Consider the following 19,447-nt stretch of genomic DNA (forward strand, 5'->3'; position numbering starts at 1 on the left):
TCCTTCCTTCCTTCCTTTCTTTCATCTTTCTTTCTTTCTCTCCCTCCCTCCCTCTTTCTCCCTCCCTCCCTCCTTCCTACCTTCCTCTCTCTCCCTCTTTCTCTCCTTCCTTCCTTCCTTCCCTTCCTTCCTTCTTTCTTTCTTTCCTTCCTTCTTTCTTTCCTTTTTTAAAAAACAGGGTCTTGTCCTGTTGCCCAGGAGGAAATGCAGTGGCACAATCTTGGCTCACTGCAGTCGGGATCTCCTGGGCTTAAGCAATCCCCACCTTAGCCTCCTGAATAGCTGAGACTATAGGCACATGCCACCATGCCCAGCTAAGTTATATATTTTTTGGGAGACAGGGTTTCACCATGTTCCCCAGGCTGGTCTCAAACTCCTGAGCTCAAATGATCCCCCACCTCAGCCTCCAAAGTGTTGGGATTACAGGCGTGAGCCACCACATCTGGCCTATCTCTTTCTGAAATAACCAGTAATTCTACTCTAGGACAATAATTTTCCTTACAAGATCCTTTCTCATATAAAGTTATTCTCTTTTCTTTATAACCTTCTTTGCCAAAAATACATCTTTGTATCTGTAATTTTTTTCATATCTCTCCCCTACTTACTGGTTTCTTTCAACCTTGTTTAAGGACCACTTTTTTTTTTTCTTTTTTTTTGAGAGGGAGTCTCACTCTGTCACCCAGGCTAGAGTGCAGTGGCGCGATCTCGGCTCACTGCAAGCTCCACCTCCCGGGTTCATGCCATTCTCCTGCCTCAGCCTCCCAAGTAGCTGGGACTATAGGTGCCTGCCACCACGCCTGGCCACTTTTTTTGTATTTTTAGTAGAGATGGTTTTCATTGCTTTAGTCAGGATGGTCTCAATCTCCTGACCTTGTGATCCGCCCGCCTCGGCCTCCCAAAGTACTGGGATTACGGGCATGAGCCACTGTGCCCAGTCTTTTTTTTTTTTTGAGATGGAGTTTTACTCTTGCTGCCCAGGCTGGAGTGCAATGGCATGATCTCAGCTCACTGCAACCTCTGCCTCCCCAGTTCAAGAGATTCTCCTGGGCCGGGCGCGGTGGCTCAAGCCTGTAATCCCAGCACTTTGGGAGGCCGAGGCGGGCGGATCACAAGGTCAGGAGATCGAGACCACAGTGAAACCCCGTCTCTACTAAAAATACAAAAAATTAGCCGGGCGCGGTGGCGGGCGCCTGTAGTCCCAGCTACTCAGGAGGCTGAGGCAGGAGAATGGCGGGAACCCGGGAGGCGGAGCTTGCAGTGAGCCGAGATCGCGCCACTGCACTCCAGCCTGGGCAACAGCGTGAGACTCCGTCTCAAAAAAAAAAAAAAAAAAAAAAAAAAAAAAAAAGAGATTCTCCTGCCTCAGCCTCCTTAGTAGCTGGAATTACAGGCGTCCACCACCACACCCAGCTAATTTTTGTATTTTTAGTAGAGATGGGGTTTCACCATATTGCTCAGGCTGGTCTCAAACTCCTGACCTCAAGTGATCCACCTGCCTTTGCCTCCCAAAGTGCTGGGATTACAGGTGTGAGCCACTGCGTCTGTCTAAGAACCACTTTTAACTCCATAATTTGAATTGACTTTTAGATAACTTCTTTTTTTTCTTTCTTTCTTTTATTTTTAGTAGAGATGTATTTCACCGTGTTGGCCAGGCTGGTCTTGAACTCCTGACCTGAAGTGATCCACCTGCTTCGGCCTCTCAAAGTGCTGGGTTTACAGGCATGAGCCACTGCGTCCGGGCAGATAACTTCTGAATTAGACAAAATTCTTATTTTTCTCAATAAGAACACATCTTTGGCACATTTTATATAAACCTAGAAAGCAAGAAACCCTGAAATACCCATTAGAGGTTAGCATTTTACAGATGAGCAGCATATTCCACAATTCTTTTTGTTTGTTTGTTGTTTTTGAGACGGAGTCTCGCTGTGTCACCCAGACTGGAGTGCGGTGGTGCAAACTTGGCTCACTGCAACCTCCACCTCCCAGGTTCAAGCAATTCTCATGCCTCAGCCTCCCAAGTGGCTGGGATTACAGGTGCCTGCCACCACGCCTGGCTAATTTTTTGTGTGTTGTTAGTAGAGATGGGTTTCACCATGTTGGCCAGGCTGGTCTCAAACTCCTGACCTCAAGTGATCCACCTGCTTTGGCCTCCCAAAGTGCTGGGATTACAGGCGTGAGTCACCATGCCCAGCAGGATTCCACAATTCTTTTTTTTTTGAGATGGAGTCTCACTCTGTCACCCAGGCTGGAGTGCAGTGGCAAGATCTCAGCTCAATGTAATCTCTACCTCCCAGGTTCAAGCAATTCCCCTGCCTCAGCCTCCCGAGTAGCTGGTACTACAGCACATGCCACCATGCCCAGCTAATTTTTTGTATATTTTAGTAGAGATGGGTTTCACTATGTTGGCCAGGATGGTCTCCATCTCCTGATCTCATGAGCCACCTGCCTTGGCCTTCCAAAGTGCTCAGATTACAGGCATGAGCCATCGTGCCTGGCCCAGGATTACTTATAAAAACTATGACACTAGGCTGGGCACAGTGGCTCATGCTTGTAATTCCAGGACTTTGGGAGTCCAAGGTAGGCAGGTCACAAGGTCAAGAGACTGAGACCATCCTAGCCAACATGGTGAAACTCCATATCTACTAAAAATATAAAAAATTTAGCTGGCTGTGGTGGCGCATGCCTGTAGTCCCAGCTACTTGGGAGGCTGAGGCGGGAGAATTGCTTAAACCTGGGAGGCAGAGGTTGGAGTGAAACGAGATTGCGCCACTGCACTCCAGCCTGGTAACAGAGCAAGACTCCACTTCAAAAACAACCACCACAAACTGTGATACTAGACAAAGCTAGACATCATTCAAAGCTATATCCTGGTTAACCATTTTTAAAGTCTGAACATTAAGTGAACACCTATCTAAGAATCTTAAACACATGAGCATTTTGCCGACAACTCAGAAGATTCAGTTATTTTCACTGAATCAACAATCTTAAATTAGTCTTACTTGCACAATGCTATTTTTATCAATGATTTCAGACATTTTTGTATTTATCAATAATTTTTTTTTTTTGAGATGGAGTCTGGCTCTGTCGCCCAGGCTGGAGTGCAGTGGCCGGATCTCAGCTCACTGCAAGCTCCGCCTCCCGGGTTTACACCATTCTCCTGCCTCAGCCTCCCGAGTAGCTGGGACTACAGGCGCCCGCCACCTCGCCCGACTAGTTTTTTTGTATTTTTTAGTAGAGACGGGGTTTCACCGTGTTCACCAGGATGGTCTCGATCTCCTGACCTCGTGATCCGCCCGTCTCGGCCTCCCAAAGTGCTGGGATTACAGGCTTGAGCCACCGCGCCCAGCCGTATTTATCAATAATTTTACAACCAGTTTTATTTACCAAAGATTCATGTGAATTTGAAAAGCATTTGGCCGGGCGCGGTGGCTCAAGCCTGTAATCCCAGCACTTTGGGAGGCCGAGGTGGGCGGATCACGAGGTCAGGAGATCGAGACCATCCTGGCTGACACGGTGAAACCCCGTCTCTACTAAAAAATACAAAAAACTAGCTGGGCGAGGTGGCGGGCGCCTGTAGTCCCAGCTACTGGGGAGGCTGAGGCAGGAGAATTGCGTGAACCCGAGAGGCGGAGCCTGCAGTGAGCTGAGATCCGGCCACTGCACTCCAGCCTGGGCGGCAGAGCGAGACTCCGTCTCAAAAAAAAAAAAAAAAAAAAAAAAAAAAAAGAAAAGCATTTGTACTTAATTTATAAGTACTAATTTATTTAAAATTCAATTTGGTAGCATGTTACACACATGGTGGGGAAAGGAACAACGTGATGTGTCAGTCAGGATAGGTCAACTGTGGTAACAAACAGCCCTCAAATCTCAGTGACTGAACACCACACAGCTCTGCTTCTGGCTCACACAAAATCCTTGCAGATGGTCTTGGTTAGGCATCCCTCCTCCTTGTGGTAACACAGGGATCCTGGCTCCCTCCTTGTGATGCTGTTATCTTCATCCTGCAGCTTCCTAGGTCACCATGGAAGCAGAGGAGAGTGTGGGGAAGGCGTACCAGCTGTTTCACCTCCTCGGCCCTACAGGGGTGTGTATTACTTCTGTTGATGCCTTAGTCCATTCAGATGGTGGGCACGTAGACTTCCATGTGGTGATTCAGGGACCCAGGCTTCTTGGGACTAGTAACTCTGCCAGCCTTCTTCCCTTAGATCCTTTGCCACTAATTAGACATAGAGAGGACAGAGAGGACCTCCCAGGAGAGAGAAGTGACCTAATTAAGGAGTCACATGGTCCCAGCCACTGCAGGAGGGTGGGGGGCTAGGAAATGTGGTCTTCGGGTGTGCCTAGGAAGAAGAAATGCATTCAGAGAGTGGAAGTACTGAGTCTCTGCCAGGAGGGGTGGCAGTGTTCACGAGGGGATGGAACCCACACTAGGGGTGGGGAGATGGTGCAGGATGGAGGCAAGAAAGTGTCAAGGCCAGTGAATGGAGGGTCGAGAGGGGTTGGGAAATCGTAGTCAGAGAGGGTCCTGTAGGAGAGGCCTAAGCTCAAAGGTCAGGAGCTGGTGGACCCCAAGTGGGATGCTTAAAACACATTTCAGAGCTGGGGCTATTTCTAGCGGTGAGAAAGTACAGGGCATGGTGGGAGGCCTCAGCAGAGAAGATGTCGGTGAAGGTGGCAAGCTAACAGAGGCCAGGTGCTGCATAGGTCATGCAGGTAGAATGCTGAAGTCACAGAGAGTGATGGTAGAAGCCTGGAGAGAAATGGGGTTTTAATTTTTTTAATACTGTGGCCGTGTGTTTTTTTGAACACTCAGTTCCAGGCTCTTTGTAACTATTCACTCATTTAATCCCTTAACAACCTCATGCAGTAGGTACTGGTATTGTCCCCATTTTATGGGCAGGGTACAGAGGCATAGGGAGAATAATCACCTGCCCAGGGTCAAATAGCCAACAACTGGTGGGGCTGGGATTATAACTCAAGCAGCAGGACCCCATTAGGCTACCTCTGGAATCTTCAGGCCATTTGTTCACAATTCATTTATTCATTCCTCCGAACAGTCATTGAGCATTTGCAACGTGCAGGCCCTGAAGGAGGACGGGGCCTGAGGGGTCCGTAGATGCAGGAGGCAAGGACAGGAGAGGACAGCGTCAGCCCAAGGACATAGACTTTGGGAGAGGACTGGGAAGGGGTCCTTGGCCCGGCCTGGAAGCCTTGCTTGGTCGGATTAGTCAATCCTGCCTCCGGGGCGGGGGTAGGGACCACAGGCATCCCAGGCAGCAATCTAGCCAGGGAACCTTGGCTTTATCACAGGCTGCTGGTGGCCAAGGGTTTCCCTCTCCACCCACCACCCCCGTCCACGTGGCGCCGTAGCCTGGGTAGTTTATTGTTATTAGCATGGTAAATATAAATTCTAATCTCAAAAGCAGCTTCAGTAAACTACGTCCTAGGAAAATTGTAATCCCGTTAACCCCGCACCCGCCCCAACTTTGCCAGGTCCCAAGTAGAGGGGTGGGGAGGGACTTGTAGGGCAGGGAGGCCCCGCAGTCGGAGGCAGTCAGTCTGCGCCGCTCCAGAGGCCCCAGGACGGAGGCAGGAATGGGGGTCCTGGGATCCCTCGCCGCCAACCCCACCCCTCGCGCGAGGCCCCACGGGCTGTTCTCCGGGGAGTTCTGCCCACCCCGCGGGCCCCGCCCCTGCCCCTGCCCCTGCCCGCCCCTTCCGAGGCCCCCTCCTTCCGGCGCAGCTCTCGCCAGGAGGGGCCGGAGGGAAGCCAGAATGCCGTTGGTCCGGATTCCTACTCCGCCGGCAGCCGCTGGCCTTGGAATTCGGCCCGGCAGTGGCTCTGCGGAAAGAGAGTCCGGCCTTCGCTTCCCTGAACCCAGCGGATCTCCCAAGGCCGCCCCTCCTCCCCGCTGCCGCTCATCCCCCTCTGCCTTCTTAGATGGCATTCTGAGAAGCTTGAGGGCCCGGCCAAGGTCACACGGACGGGCTGCCAGCGGGGCTCCACCGATCGCTGGTAGCTTCCACAAGCTGGTGTGGGGATGGGGGCTCCCAGCTCCCCTGTCAGTCACTCAAAGGGGGTGCCGACAGTACCGGGGGCCCTAAGGGGCCTCTTGACATTCAGGCCTGGAAGGCACGTGCCCTTGGGAGGGGAGGATGGAGGGTGAGTACGCCCACGACCGGCCACGACATCCTGCCTAAGCAGAGCCGCTGTCCTGCCTGTGCCCCTGTGCCTCTGCTTACCCATCTGTACAAGGGGTCCCCTGCAGAAGGGAAGGCCAGCCCAAAGCTACCAGGCAAAAGTCCAGCCTGCAGGGCCCAGGGCTGACTGAGGGGAGAGGGGCCCTGTGCACCCGGCAGAGGGGGTGCAGTGCCTGAACCCAGGTTGCCCAACTCCTAGCCCAGAAGTGTCATCCCCACAGTGTAACCTGCATGATGACTGGGGCCTTTTTAAAAACTGTATTTATTTTGTTTGTTTGTTTGAGACAGAGTTTGGCTCTTTTGCCCAGGCTGGCGTAAAGTGGCGCAATCTTGGCTCACCGCAACTTCTGCCCTCCAGGTTCAAGTGATCCTCCTGCCTCAGCCTGTTAAATAGTTAGGATTATAGACGCCCGCCACTATGCCCAGCTAAGTTTTGTATTTTTAGTAGAGATGGGGTTTCGCCATGTTGGCCAGGCCGGTCTCAAACTCCTGACCTCAGGTGATCCACCTGCCTCGGCCTCCCAAAGTGCTAGGATTACAGGTGTCAGCCACCACGCCACAATTTTGCATTTATTGTGCCAAAAATTGCGTTTAGGGATTCATTTGTGTTACAAATGTAAAGCAAGCTTAGAGCACAAAACCTCAAAGTGGGTTTTCACCAAACTTGGAAAGAGAGCTTAGATTGCCTGACTTAAGACTGGGCACGGTGGCTCATGCCTGTAATCCCAGCACTTTGGGAAGCTGAGGTGGGCAGATATCGAGACCAGCCTGGCCAACATGGCAAAACCCCATCTCTACTAAAAATACAAAAATTAGCCGGGCGTGGTGGTGCATGCCTGTAATCCCAGCTACTTGGGAGACTGAGGCAGGCCAATAGCTTAAACCCATGAGGCAGAGGCTTCAGTGAGTTGAGATTGTGCCACTGCACTCCAGCCTGGGCAATGAGAGAGGCCTTGTCTCAGAAAAAAAAAAAAATTGCCTGACTTAAAATATAGGCTATGTGGACACAGGAAACGCACTCTGAGGGGCCCAGGGAGTCATCTCCAGTAGAGGGACGGTCACTAGGTCATTGCCAGGGTCTACTATAGCGGCGCCAGGAGGGATTCATGTGCCCCAAGGGCCTCAGATTTAGATGTATCTGAATAAGGATAATCAGATTAGCACAGAGATGTGTTGTCAGGCCTGAAAGATGTTTGTCACACTGTACCACTTAAGGTACTCTACAAACCATTATTATTATTATTATTGACAGTATCTCACTCTGTCATCCAGGCTGCAGTACAGTGGCTCAATCATGTCTCTACAGCCTCAATGCCCTGGGCTCAAGTGATCCTCCTGCCTCAGCTTCCCCAGTAGCTTGGACAGGTGTCACTATGCTTGGCTCCATTACTATTTTAAATTAATCCCTCTATTGCCTTGAGAATAGCAAAATTATCTTGACTGGGACTTTTGCATGTGTGTTAAAAGCATTGATTTGTTCAACTTAAGTATTTCAAATATGCCCCAGTTTTGGTAACGCTGTCGAGATCTTTCTTTTCTTTCTCTTTCTTTCCTTTCTTCCTCCCTCCGTCCCTCCTTTCTTTTCTTTCTTTCTCTTTTTCTTTCTTTCTCTTTTTCTTTCTTTCTCTCTCTCTCTTTCTTTCTTTTCCCTCCCTCCTTCCCTCCCTCCCTCCCTTCCTTCCTTCTTTTGACAGAGTTTTGCTCCTGACCTCAGGTGATCTGCCTGCCTCAGCCTCCCAAAGTGCTGGGATTACAGGTGTGAGCCACCGTGCCCTGCCTAGATGTTTCTTAATTTTTGAATGTACCAGGAGCTTCAAAGAATGGAAAACTCTCCAGGCCCTGTTAGACCAGCCAGAGCTCCTGCAGGCTTTGCGCTTCCACTGGCACTTAGGATGAATGGGTGTTTGCTGCTCTCTGCCAGGCTCTGGGAATCCAGCTAACAATAAGCAGAAAAGCATAGATACCCTTTGTGGGGCCTTGGCTCTACACCCAGCTCTTTCTTTGCTGGTTTCAGCGAATCTCCCCAACAGCCCTGTAGAGTAGGATTCCATTTGGGAATGAGGAAAGTGGCTTAGAAAGGTAGATGCTCTGGGCCGGGTGCGGTGGCTCACACCTGTAATCCCAGCACTTTGGGAGGCCGAGGTGGGTGGATCACGAGGTTAGGAGATCGAGACCATCCTGGCTAACATGGTGAAACCCCATCTCTACTAAAAATACAAAAAGAAAATTAGCTGGGCGTGGTGGTGGGCGCCTTTAGTCCCAGCTACTCCGGGGGCTGAGCCGGGAGAATGGCATGAACTCAGGAGGCGGAGCTTGCAGTGAGCTGAGATCATGCCACTGCATTCCAGCCTGGGTGACAGAGCAACACTTCATCTCAAAAAAAAAAAAAAAAAAAAAAGGTAGATGCTCTGTCCAAGATCACACCTGGGTGGCAGTGTGACCTCTAAAGATCGATTTTGTGTGTGTGTGTGTGTGTGTGTGTGTGTGTGTGTGTGTGTGTGATGGAGACTTGCTTTTATTGCCCAGGCTGGAGTGCAGTGGCATGATCTCGGCTCACTGCAACCTCCACCTCCTGGGTTCAAGCGATTCTCCTTCCTCAGCCTCCCGATCAGCTGGAACTATAGGCATGTGCCACTATGCCTGGCTAATTTTTGTATTTTCAGTAGAGACGGGGTTTCACTGTGTTGGCCAGGATGGTCTTGAACTCCTGACCCAGGTGAGCCACCCACCTCCGCCTCTCAAAGTGCTGGGATTAGAGGTGTGAGCCACTGCACCTGGCCAGATTTTTTACCCATAATATTATACTCAAAATCCCTGCAAATGAGGACAGGAGGAATGCCTGCCCCACCCACCAGATATATGGGTATTCTAGTCACCTGCTTTCTCTGAGCCCTCTGGGCCCTAGACTCTGGCTGTGGGTGCTGAGGCAGAATGTATGGTAGAAGGGTCAGTCCAACTCAGACCACACTTGGGCTCAGAGACCTCCAGAAAGTTGCTGGACCTACATAGCCTTTCACTGAGAGAGCTTCCTGGGCTGGGGCCACGCTCAACACTCAGGGAAGGCCCAGCTCCATGTCACTCTGCTGGCTGGCACTGCAACCCAATCTTCAACATGGAGGATTGCAGCCGGGTGGCCTCTGTGCTCTCATCAATATTTTAAGGCTCAGAACTGGAGTAGGGGTGCTTGGTCCTGGGTGTGACCTGGGAGGGGGTGTGAGCACCGCTTTGCCAGGGCTCTGCTTCTCCAGCGCGTGAGGGAATCCCCACTGTGCCAAATGTCTAGTGCTTCCTGGGCCAGAGGTGCTCATGTGCAGAAGGACAAGTCTTCCTGGATGGGGTCCTGGGTGGAGTCCTAGGTCCTGCTGGCCTTTAACGAATGGTTTTACCCCTGTGAAGCTCCCTTGCCACCTGGGAGATGAAGTGCTAATTACACTCACCTCACTGCTGCTTAGGGATGCACACAGCATCTTTGAAAGGGCTCAAAGCCTGCTCCTACCAGGTGCTTGACAGCAGGTTCCCCCATCCTGGGGGGAGTCAGACTCACAAAGCTCTTTCTCAGAACAGGCCTTGGAGTTGGTGGCAGGGCTGAGGTCTGTGGGTGGAGCCCGAGGAACCCATCAGCAGGAAATTCAGAGAGTGGATGCGAACTTCCTAATTTTTCCTCTTTCCCTCCTAAGGCCCATCACCCACCCTCTGAGTCTGCTCTCAGAATTCAGCATCAATCACAGAGCTTTTGGAGAATTGTTTTAATGTTATCCTAGAGGAAAAGAGTCTGTAATTGGAACAACCTCTCCTTAGGACCAGTGCCTGCCATAGCAAATTTCTCTCAAAGTCTTGTCTACTTGTGCGCAGACATTGACATTTTGGTTATCAGAGTGTTTGAATTGTTTTTGTTTAAAATTATTTTTATTTTTTTAGACAGCCTCTGTTGCCCAGGCTGGAGAGCAGAGGTGTGATCATGGCTCACTGCAGCCTTGAATTCCTGGGTTCAAGGGATCCTCCCACCTCAGGCTCCTAAGTAGCTGGGACTACAGGCACATGCCACTATGCCTGGTCAATTATTTTATTTTTTGTAGAGACAGGGTCTCACTGCTTGCCCAAGCTGGTCTTGAACTCCAGGCCTCAAGCAAACCTCCCACCTTGGCCTCCCAAAGTGCTGGGATTACAGGCATAAGCCACTGCACCCGGCCCAAATTCTTTTCTTATACGACACTGTCTTCCCAACCTGTGAATTGCTACAAGTGTATGCATTATTCATCTCTGAAAACCAACCGCTGGCAGAGGCAACACCAGGCAATGCACTGCACGCAACAAAACAGGTGCTTCTGACATCCTATGCATTTTGCATACATTCTGTCATTCAATCCTGGGCGCTCGGGGTATTATAGTTGGTTATCAGAGTGTTGGAATTATTTTTGTTTTATAGTTGAGGAAACTGAGGCTCAGCCCAAAGTCATAAGCTAATAATTGCTGAGCCAGGAGCTCACCGATTTGTTCATTCAGCAAATAGGGTCTCACTCTTTCACTCAGGCTTGAGTGCAGTGGGTGCCTTGACCTCCCAGGCTCAAGTGATCCTCCTGGCTGAGTCTCCCAAGTAGTTGAACAAGTGTAAGCCACCATGCCCTGTTCATTTTTTTTTCATTTTTACTTTTTGAGACAGAGTCTTACATTGGCTGGGTTGGTCTCAAACTCCTGGCCCAAGTGATACTCCTGCCTTGGCCTCCCAAAGTGCTGGGATTACAGCCGAAGCCACGGTGCCTGGCCTTGAGGCAGCCTCTTCCTCCCACAGGGAACTGTAATCCCATAAAAATGTCTTAGGGTTTTCCTAACACAAGCCAGCAGATGCCAGAAAGAGTTATTTCAAATTATAGAGGTCCACTCCTTACTTTAGTGTCCCTTCCTCCTGGCCAGATTTCTGGCATTCCTTTGAGTTTACCAGACTGGTGCCAGGAGACAGTGGGACAAAGGGCTTGTCACCTGGGCAGGCCATTGGCATGGCCCCACCTCCCTGTGAGCTGGTATTTTTAGAGAAAGTCCTTGGCTCCTTTATCCAAATGGCCTCCCCAGATTGAAGCCCTTGGCTTCTCAGCCTTTCAAATATCCAGTGGGACTCCCACCTTGCCTGGCCTCCGTCCCAGGGGCCTTGGCCTCTCCTACCTCCCTGCAGGTCAACTTCCAGGCCTATCGCCACAGCAGCCTCACAAAAGTCCCCTTTCATTCTTATCCCTAAATAAGACCATTTTGCGTGGAGCAAGTTCAACCAAGTACACATTTTAAAAGATTTTTGCTTCTGGTGGAAGACTGTGAACTCCCTACATAGAAGCCATTTCCTGTGCATCAGGCACTGGATTTCCTAAGCCCCTGGCAGCCCAGGAAACCTCCTGTTTCAGCTCATGTCCCATAAAATGGGATCCATAATTTTTATATTTATCGGCACCTCACTTCCAGGAAGGACGGCAGCAGTGAGGGACATGGGACAGTGCGTGGCAAACGGTAGCAGGGGCCCCTGCCCCCCTACTGCGGCAAAGGTGCGTTAGTCATTGTCACAAGGCTGTTTCCTGCGGGGGATGGGGAGGCAGGGGACAGCGTCCACAACGCCAGCAGCCCCGTGGCACGCACCTTTGGCCTGTGCTCTGGGCAGTTGCGGCGGCCCCGTGGCGGGGATGATGCCCCTCCCTCGCCGGTCCCTGAGCCTCCAGCCCTGAACTTCTAGGCCCGAGCATCCTCAGTACCACGGACAGGGAAACTGAGGCTGCTGGAGGCGTGCAGACGGCTGGGTCCCGGTAGCCCGCGTGCAGCCCGGCCCAGCCTGGCCCACTGTGTGGCCTCGAGCCCGTCGCCTCCTCCCTCCTTCGGGCCTCGGTTTCTTAGTAATTCCTCGGGCTCCGCGAGGCGAGGACGCGCCTCTCACAGCGCTGGGAAATGTTACAAAATCAGAGCCACTGAGCCCCAGGAGGAGGCTGCTCGCCCAAGGTCACGCGGAGAGGGCAGTTGTCTCCAGACACGTTTCCTGCCTGCCCCTGCCAGGCCCGGCCTCTGATGTCACGGGGCTTCCGAGGGGTCCAAGGAAACTTTCAGCTCCCAAAGCCAACCCCGCGGTCCTCCGAGGCTCAAAAGCTTTACCCGCTCGGCCCAGTCCGGCTCCGTCCCACCCCGGAGCCGCTCTCCCGGCGCGCCCCCGCGCCTCGCTCCCCTCTCCCCTTTTCCTGCGACCGGGGGCGCCCCCTCGACGCCCCGCCCCCTCCGCCCAGGCCCTGCTCCCGGAGGTCGCAGCGCCCCAGGTTGGGGGCGGCGCCGCAGCCAATGGGGAGGCGGCGTGGCGAAGGCGGCGGCGGTTATGCTGCGCCGAGGCGGCGGACGGCGGCCAATCAGTGGCGAGCGCGAGGGCGGGCTGTGACGCTGCCGGCGCTCCTCGTGCGGCGGCGGCAGAGGAGCGAGAGCAGCGGGCAGCAGCACATCCCCGCGCAACAGTCGCCACAGTCGCCACAGCCGCCACAACCGCTAGAGCCGCCGCCGCCGCCGCCCCGCGCGCCCAACTGCCGCGGCCCGCCGCCCCCTGTCCCCCTCCCGGCCGGCCTGCCAGCCCGTCAGAGAGCGGCGAGCGGCCTCCCGCCCGGCCCCCTGAGGCGGGCGCCCGGCCGGACCCTGAGCCTCGTCCTCTCGCGCTGCGGCCGCCCGCGCGTCCTCGGCCGCCTGTCGGGCATGAAAACCAAGTTCTGCACCGGGGGCGAGGCGGAGCCCTCGCCGCTCGGGCTGCTGCTGAGCTGCGGCAGCGCGGCCCCGGCGCCCGGCGTGGGGCAGCAGCGCGACGCCGCCAGCGACCTCGAGTCCAAGCAGCTGGGCGGCCAACAGCCGCCACTCGCGCTGCCCCCCGCGCCGCCGCTGCCGCTGCCCCAGCCCCCGCCGCCGCAGCCGCCGGCAGACGAGCAGCCCGAGCCCCGGACGCGGCGCAGGGCCTATCTGTGGTGCAAGGAGTTCCTGCCCGGCGCCTGGCGGGGCCTCCGCGAGGACGAGTTCCACATCAGTGTCATCAGGTCGGTGGCGCCGGGGCTGGGGGCCGCGGGCCAGTCAGGTGACGCGGGGCGGGGTCCGGGCCGGGGACCGCAGCCGGCGAAAGCCCTCCTTTTCCCAGCCCTCGCGAAATCCAAGGGAAGCGGGTCCGCGGCCGCCGCAGGCCGTCCACAGGCAGGCTTTTGTAAAAACGTCGGTTTCATGCGAAAACGGGTCTACTCTAGGAGAACAATACCGTTCCATCACGAAGTGCGTGTGGTCCTGACGCTTAAGATAGGTCTAGAAAGTCTTTGCGGTTTAGGGCCTTGAATGAAGATGTTGTGGCTGGCTTTAAAAACACACATCACTTTTTAACTTTTTTCTGCTAGTTTCTCGAGTTCGCGATTTGATGTCTTTTCCCCTCTCAAAGAGTCATTTGTTAGTGGAGGAGTAGCATTTTCTCATCCCCTAAGAGACTGTTGAGACATCACTATAGCTGTGTTACTAGACAAAGGTGGGAGGCGTGGCTCCTAAATTAAGAGTAAGGTAGAAATATTTTTTCCTTTTTTTTTTTTTTCTTTTTGAGAAGGAGTTTCGCTCTTGGTCCCCAGGCTGGAGTGCAGTGGCGCGATCTCGGCTCACTGCAACCACGGCCTCCCGGGTTCAAGCGATTCTCCTTGCCTCAGCCTCCCTAGTCGCTGGGATTACAGACACCCGCCACCACGCCCGGCTGATTTTGTATTTTTAGTAGAGACAGGGTTTCTCATGTTGGTCTGACTGGTCTCAAACTCCGGACCCCGGGTAATCCACCCGCTTCGGCCTCTCAAAGTGAGATTACAGGCGTGAGCCACCGCGCTCGGCCATTTTTTCCTTTTTTTAAACTTGAAAATATTTAATCTTAAATTTGAATTACAGAAGTACGCGTGCAGGTATTCAGACTTAACAGAAGTCTGACCTTCTTTCATCAGTCTGCTTCCAAGAGATAGGCCTTTAACAATGTGTTCCTGGGCCGGGCGCGGTGGCTCATGCCTGTAATCCCAGCACTTTGGAAGGCCGAGGCGGGCGGATCAGGAGGTCAGGAGATCGAGACCATCCTGTCTAACACGGTGAAAACCCGTCTCTACTAAAAATACAAAAAATGAGCCGGGGTGGTGGTGGGCGCCTGTAGTCCCAACTACTTGGGAGGCTGAGGCAGGAGAATGGCATGAACCTGGGAGGCAGAGCTTGCAGTGATCTGAGATCGCACCACTGCACTCCAGCCTGGGCAACAGAGACTCCATCTCAAAAAAAAAAATTGTGTTCCCGGCCAGGCACGGTGGCTCACGCCTGTAATCCACTTTGGGAGGCTGAGGCAGGAGGATCACTTGAGGCCAGGGGTTTGAGACCAGCCTGGCCAACATAGTGAAACCCTATCTCTAGTAAAAATACAAAGATTAGCCGGGCATGGTGGCGCACGCCTGTAGTCCCAGCTACTTGGGAGGCTGAGGCAGGAGAATCGCTTGAACTCGGGAGGTGGAGGTTGCAGTGAGCCGAGATCATGCCACTGCACTCCAGCCTGGGTGACAGAAGAAGACTCTGTCTCAAAAAAAAAAATGTATTCCATCATTTTTTGCCAATTTTCTTTTAATTGGCTGACCAGGTTGTGTGCAGTATCTAGAAATTTGCTGGCTGGCTGCCACCAGTAATCCCCAATCCAGTTTTGGTCATTTGATTCCTTTTCTGTGCCCACTGTCTTTCACCAGAGCCACTAATGCAGCAAAATTAACTCTTTGAGCTTCACTTTCTCTTTGTGTTTCAGCCCCTCTGACTGCCTATGACCTAAGAGTGAGAGTTAAAAGGTAGTTGGTAAGGAAGCAGAGAAAAGAAAACCAAAGCTGTTTAGATAATCCCTGAATTGCTTAATGGCACTTAAAAAAATTCAGCTGTCTCTAAGGTTTACTTTAATTCGCTTTTAGTTAGTCCTGAAAATTCTCAACTAGAAGGGCGATCATTCTAGGCCATGTACTCACCAGTCTGTGAAGTGAAAAACCTGGAGGAGAAGTGACTTGCCTGAGGTCAGTGGGTGTTTACTGCCTTCAAAGCCTGAACTGCCAGGTCTCTGGTGTCCCCCTCTCCTGCACCAGTGCTCTAGCCTGCAGCCTGTGAAAATGTTTGGACACCCTAGATGTCTTAAGGACAGCCTTAAGACATTTTCATGGCCTTCTCCAGGGAGAGTTACTCAGCAGTTAAGCTTTTGCATTTTGCTCAAACCATTTATTAGGAAAGCATTGAGGATGTCTTGTTTCTTTTCTCCAGGAGTTAGCAGTCTTGGAAAACAAAGCTTTCCTTTTGGATTGGATGACCTTTTTACATAATGTTGCAAGAGTACACTGTCTCAGTCCTGTCTGTGTTCTGGAAGAGAATGTAGTTATGGAATAAGTTTAATAAGGAGAAACAAAGGTGATTTAGGACATGGGAAAGTGGGTGATGTCTAGCTTTAAAAAAAGACAAGGGCATTTGGAGGTGGGGAGAAGAAGAGGAATTCTCCTGAATGAAATTCAGTGATTCTCCATAGGCAGTTGCAGTTATTATGGCTCCAGCTATCAGATTTTACTGACATTTCCCAATCTGATTCTGGTTTTTGGTTTTTTTTTGAAGACAGAGTTTCACTCTGTTGCACAAGCTGGAGTGCAGTGGTGTGATCATGGCTCACTTCAGCCTCGACTTCCCAGGCTCTGGTGATCCTCTCACCTCAGCCTCCCAAGTAGCTGGGACTACAGACACGCACCACCATTACTTGCTAATTTTTGTATTTTTGTAGAGTTGGGGTTTCGCCGTGTTACCCAGGCTGGTCTTGAACTCCTGAGCTCAAGCAGTCCTGCTTCAGCCTCCCAAAGTGCCAGGATTATAGACGTGAGCCACCACACCTGGCCTCAATCTGTTTCTGGAGCTCCCTGTTTCACTGAGTGCCAGTGCATCTGCAGGAGTTTATCAGACTTCACCACCTCAACTCAGTGCATTCAACCTATTCCAAATTTAACCCTTTGGCTCCTCCCCACCCAGGAATGTGCTTCTGCTTTCTCTCTGCGTTCTGCGTTTGTAACAACAGCCTGGCCAGAGCCCCGGGATCATTTCTAACTCTGCATTCCCCCAGAAATCCCTCCTCTGCACGCAGTAGTAACTCAAACCTGATGAGCTACTTTTGTATCCCCACCTTCTGTCTGCTCCCTTTGCTGTCCTTGCTTAGACACTGTAACAGTAGGCACTTTAGGATCTTCTTGCATTTTGTGTGTTCCTTCTAATCCATTCTATATCGTGTTGCTGTGGATTTCTCAAATACTGGAAAATAAAATCCAGACTTGTTTGCATGGTCTAAGCTTGAGCCCTGGCTTACCTTTTTATTTTTTATTTTTAAATTTATTTTTTGAGACGGAGTCTTGCTCTGTCACCCAGGCTGGTGCGATCTCAGCTCACTGCAACCTCCGCCTTCTGGGTTCAAGCGATTCTCGTGCCTCAGCCTCCCGAGTAGCTGGGATTACAGATGCACCACCACATCCGGCTAATTTTTGTATTTTGGGTAGAGATGGGGTTTCACTGTATTGGCCAGGCTGGTCTTGAACTCCTGACCTCAGGTGTTCCACCTTCCTTGGCCTCCCAAAGTGCTGGGATTACAGGTGTGAGCCACCACACCCTGCCTGACCTAACTTTTTAGACTGATTCTTTTTGTTACTACTGTTTTAAAATCACTCCTTCTCCCGGACCACAGCAGCTAACATTGAGCTAGTTACACTGGAGCCTGCATTTTCTGAATGAGCTTTGTGTTTTCAGTTACCAGGCCTTTCTTTGCCCCTACCCTCTGCTTGGCAGCCTTTCCCCTGGTGTCTGCTTTTAAAATTCCTCTTTCAAGGCTTAACTCAGAGAGAACCAGACATAATGAATTTCTTTCCCCTCTGTGTCTCCTCTTTAGCACTTTGTACATGCAGGCCTTGTTATCACAACCCTTAACACATTTGTGTGTTTATTCATTCCATTCTCTTGTTAGATTGAATTCCTAGAGGGCATTTCATGTTCATCTTTGTATCTCCAGCACTAGAATAGTGCCTGGCACACCAGCACTGGATAAGTGTAGAAACTGTCATTTTTAGCTTAAATTGGCCTCTTTGCTGTGTGATGAACGGAGGTCCTTGTCTGAGTCTCTCCAACTATGAGTGGTATAGGGAAAAATAAAAATTGTCCTAACATGAGAATTGTTGTTAATGAACTGACCACTTAGAAAATTTGTTCATTTCCAGGCATCACAGCTTAATACTAACTCTGTCCCTCCCTGTCTAATCAATAGTATGTTATTATTTTCTTTCTTTCTTTCTTTTTTTTTTTAAGACAGTCTTGTTCTCTAGCCTAGGCTGGAGTGCAGTGGTGTGATCTTGACTCACTGCAACTTTTGCCTCCCAGGTTCAAGTGATTCTCATGCCTCAGCCTCCTGAGTCTCGCCCTGTTGCCCAGGCTGGAGCACAATGGCGCGATCTCAGCTCACTGCAACCTCTGCCTCCCAGGTTCAAGCGATTCTCCTGCCTCAGCCTCCCGAGTAGCTGGGATTATAGGCGTGTGTCCTGTCCGGCTAATTTTTTTTTTTTTTTAATCTTTAGTAGAGAGAAAGTTTCACCATGTTGGCCAGGCTGGTCTTGAACTCCTGACCTCATGGTCCACCTGCTTCAGCCTCCCAAAGTGCTGGGATTATAAGCATGAGCCACCATGCCTGGCCACCTGGCTAATTTGTGTATTTTTTGGTAGACGTGGGATTTGACCATGTTGCCCAGGCTGATGTAGAACTCCTGGGCTCAGGTGATCCTCCTGCCTCCTCCCAAAGCCCTGGGATTACCGGCATAAGCCACTGTGCCCAGCTTAGAGTTTGTTATTTTCATTGCTGATTGATAAGGTCACAGCAGTTGTGAAATGAAGTTTAAAGTCTTGTGTGGGATACAAGATTTCGTGAAGTTCAATGAATGAAATGTTGGAGAACTGTCAAAGTTTCACACACATCTTTTGACATTACGTTCCACAGACCCACTAACGGTGAAAAGAAAACCATTGATAAGGATGATACCTTGGACCCTGCAAAATAGAATCATATCAAAAGATGGAGAGAGTCCCACGAAAAGACTGGCCAAGTCCTCAGATATTGTTGTAAAATTATGCAGTAAAACTCACATAGGAAGTTAATTGTGTCTTACGGTGCCATCATAATGTTTTTGGAAAAATTTTGTCCAGATTCCCTACTTTTCATTTTAAATGTTTGCTTTTCAATTTAAACATAAATATGTAGTTGTACTTATAACCTAAATTATGTTACATTTAAGAACAGAAATAATTTTCAGTTTCATTTTTCAAGATACAATTTTATTTACGCTTGTTTTTACTGGAAAGTTTTGTTCCTTGAGTGACTGGCTTGCGGACTTTCTTTTTCTTTCTTCCTCTTTAAACTAATACACTTTATTTTTTAGAGCAGTTTGTATTTGTTTGTTTAAAAATGCGGGGTTTCACTGTGTTACCCAGGCTGGTCTTGAACTCTTGGGCTCAAGCAGTCCCTCCTGCCTCAGCCACCTGAGTAGGTGGAATTACAAGTGTGTGCCACTGTGCCCAGTTTTAGAGCAGATTTAGGTTCACAGCAAAATTGAGCAGAAAGTACAGAGAGTTCCCATATAACCCCCTGTCTGCACACAGGCACTGCCTTCCTCTTTCTCAGTTTCCCCCACCAGAATGGTACATTTGTTACAACTGAGGGACCTGCATTGACATATTAGCACTTAGAGTCCATAACACACTACATCCTATTCTTGCTGTTGTACATTCTGTGGTTTTTGGCCACCATATAATGACTTGTATCTACCATTTTACTGATGCTGCTTTACATGATGAAGTTACTTCAACAGGGTTATGCCCTGATAAACCATCATAAATTGAAATGCATTTAATACATCGAATCTACTGAACAGCATATCTTAGCCTAGCCTACCTTTAATTTGCCAGAACACTTACACATTAGCTTACAGTTGGGCAAAATAATCTAACAGAAAGTCTGTTTTTATAATAAAGTTTAAATATCTCATGTAATTTATTGATTATTGTACTGAAAATGAAAAATAAAATGGTTGTATGTATACTCGAAGTACGATTTCTTCCAAATACATATCACCTTGGCACCATTGTATAGTCGAAAAATCATAAGTTGAGCCATCATAAGTTGGAGACCATCTGTACTATCATACAGAATAGTTTC

At 50.6% G+C, this 19,447-nt stretch overlaps 1 protein-coding gene and 1 long non-coding RNA gene across 7 annotated transcripts in view; one reads left to right on the plus strand and one right to left on the minus strand.

The window, feature by feature from the left end:
• Positions 1-12,628: 12,628 nt before the first annotated feature.
• LOC144334086 (uncharacterized) lies at positions 12,629-15,851 on the minus strand. Its single transcript, XR_013403499.1, has 2 exons — positions 14,446-15,851; positions 12,629-13,790 (listed from the first exon to the last, which is right to left on the minus strand). It is a non-coding gene; the product is annotated as an uncharacterized LOC144334086 (long non-coding RNA).
• Positions 12,629-19,447, plus strand: part of CHKA (choline kinase alpha) — a 72,058-nt gene continuing 65,239 nt past the window's right edge. For all 6 annotated transcript variants that reach the window (XR_013403480.1, XR_013403479.1, XM_028833151.2 and 3 more), the window contains exon 1: positions 12,629-13,235. Coding sequence is in view for 4 of the 6 variants with exons in the window: in XM_028833151.2 (XP_028688984.1) it covers positions 12,904-13,235 (332 nt within the window). In the remaining 2 variants the exon portion in view is untranslated. The remainder of the gene's footprint in view (positions 13,236-19,447) is intronic.

The sequence above is a fragment of the Macaca mulatta genome, chromosome 14 (assembly GCF_049350105.2).
Source record: "Macaca mulatta isolate MMU2019108-1 chromosome 14, T2T-MMU8v2.0, whole genome shotgun sequence".
Taxonomy (NCBI): Eukaryota; Metazoa; Chordata; class Mammalia; order Primates; family Cercopithecidae; genus Macaca; species Macaca mulatta.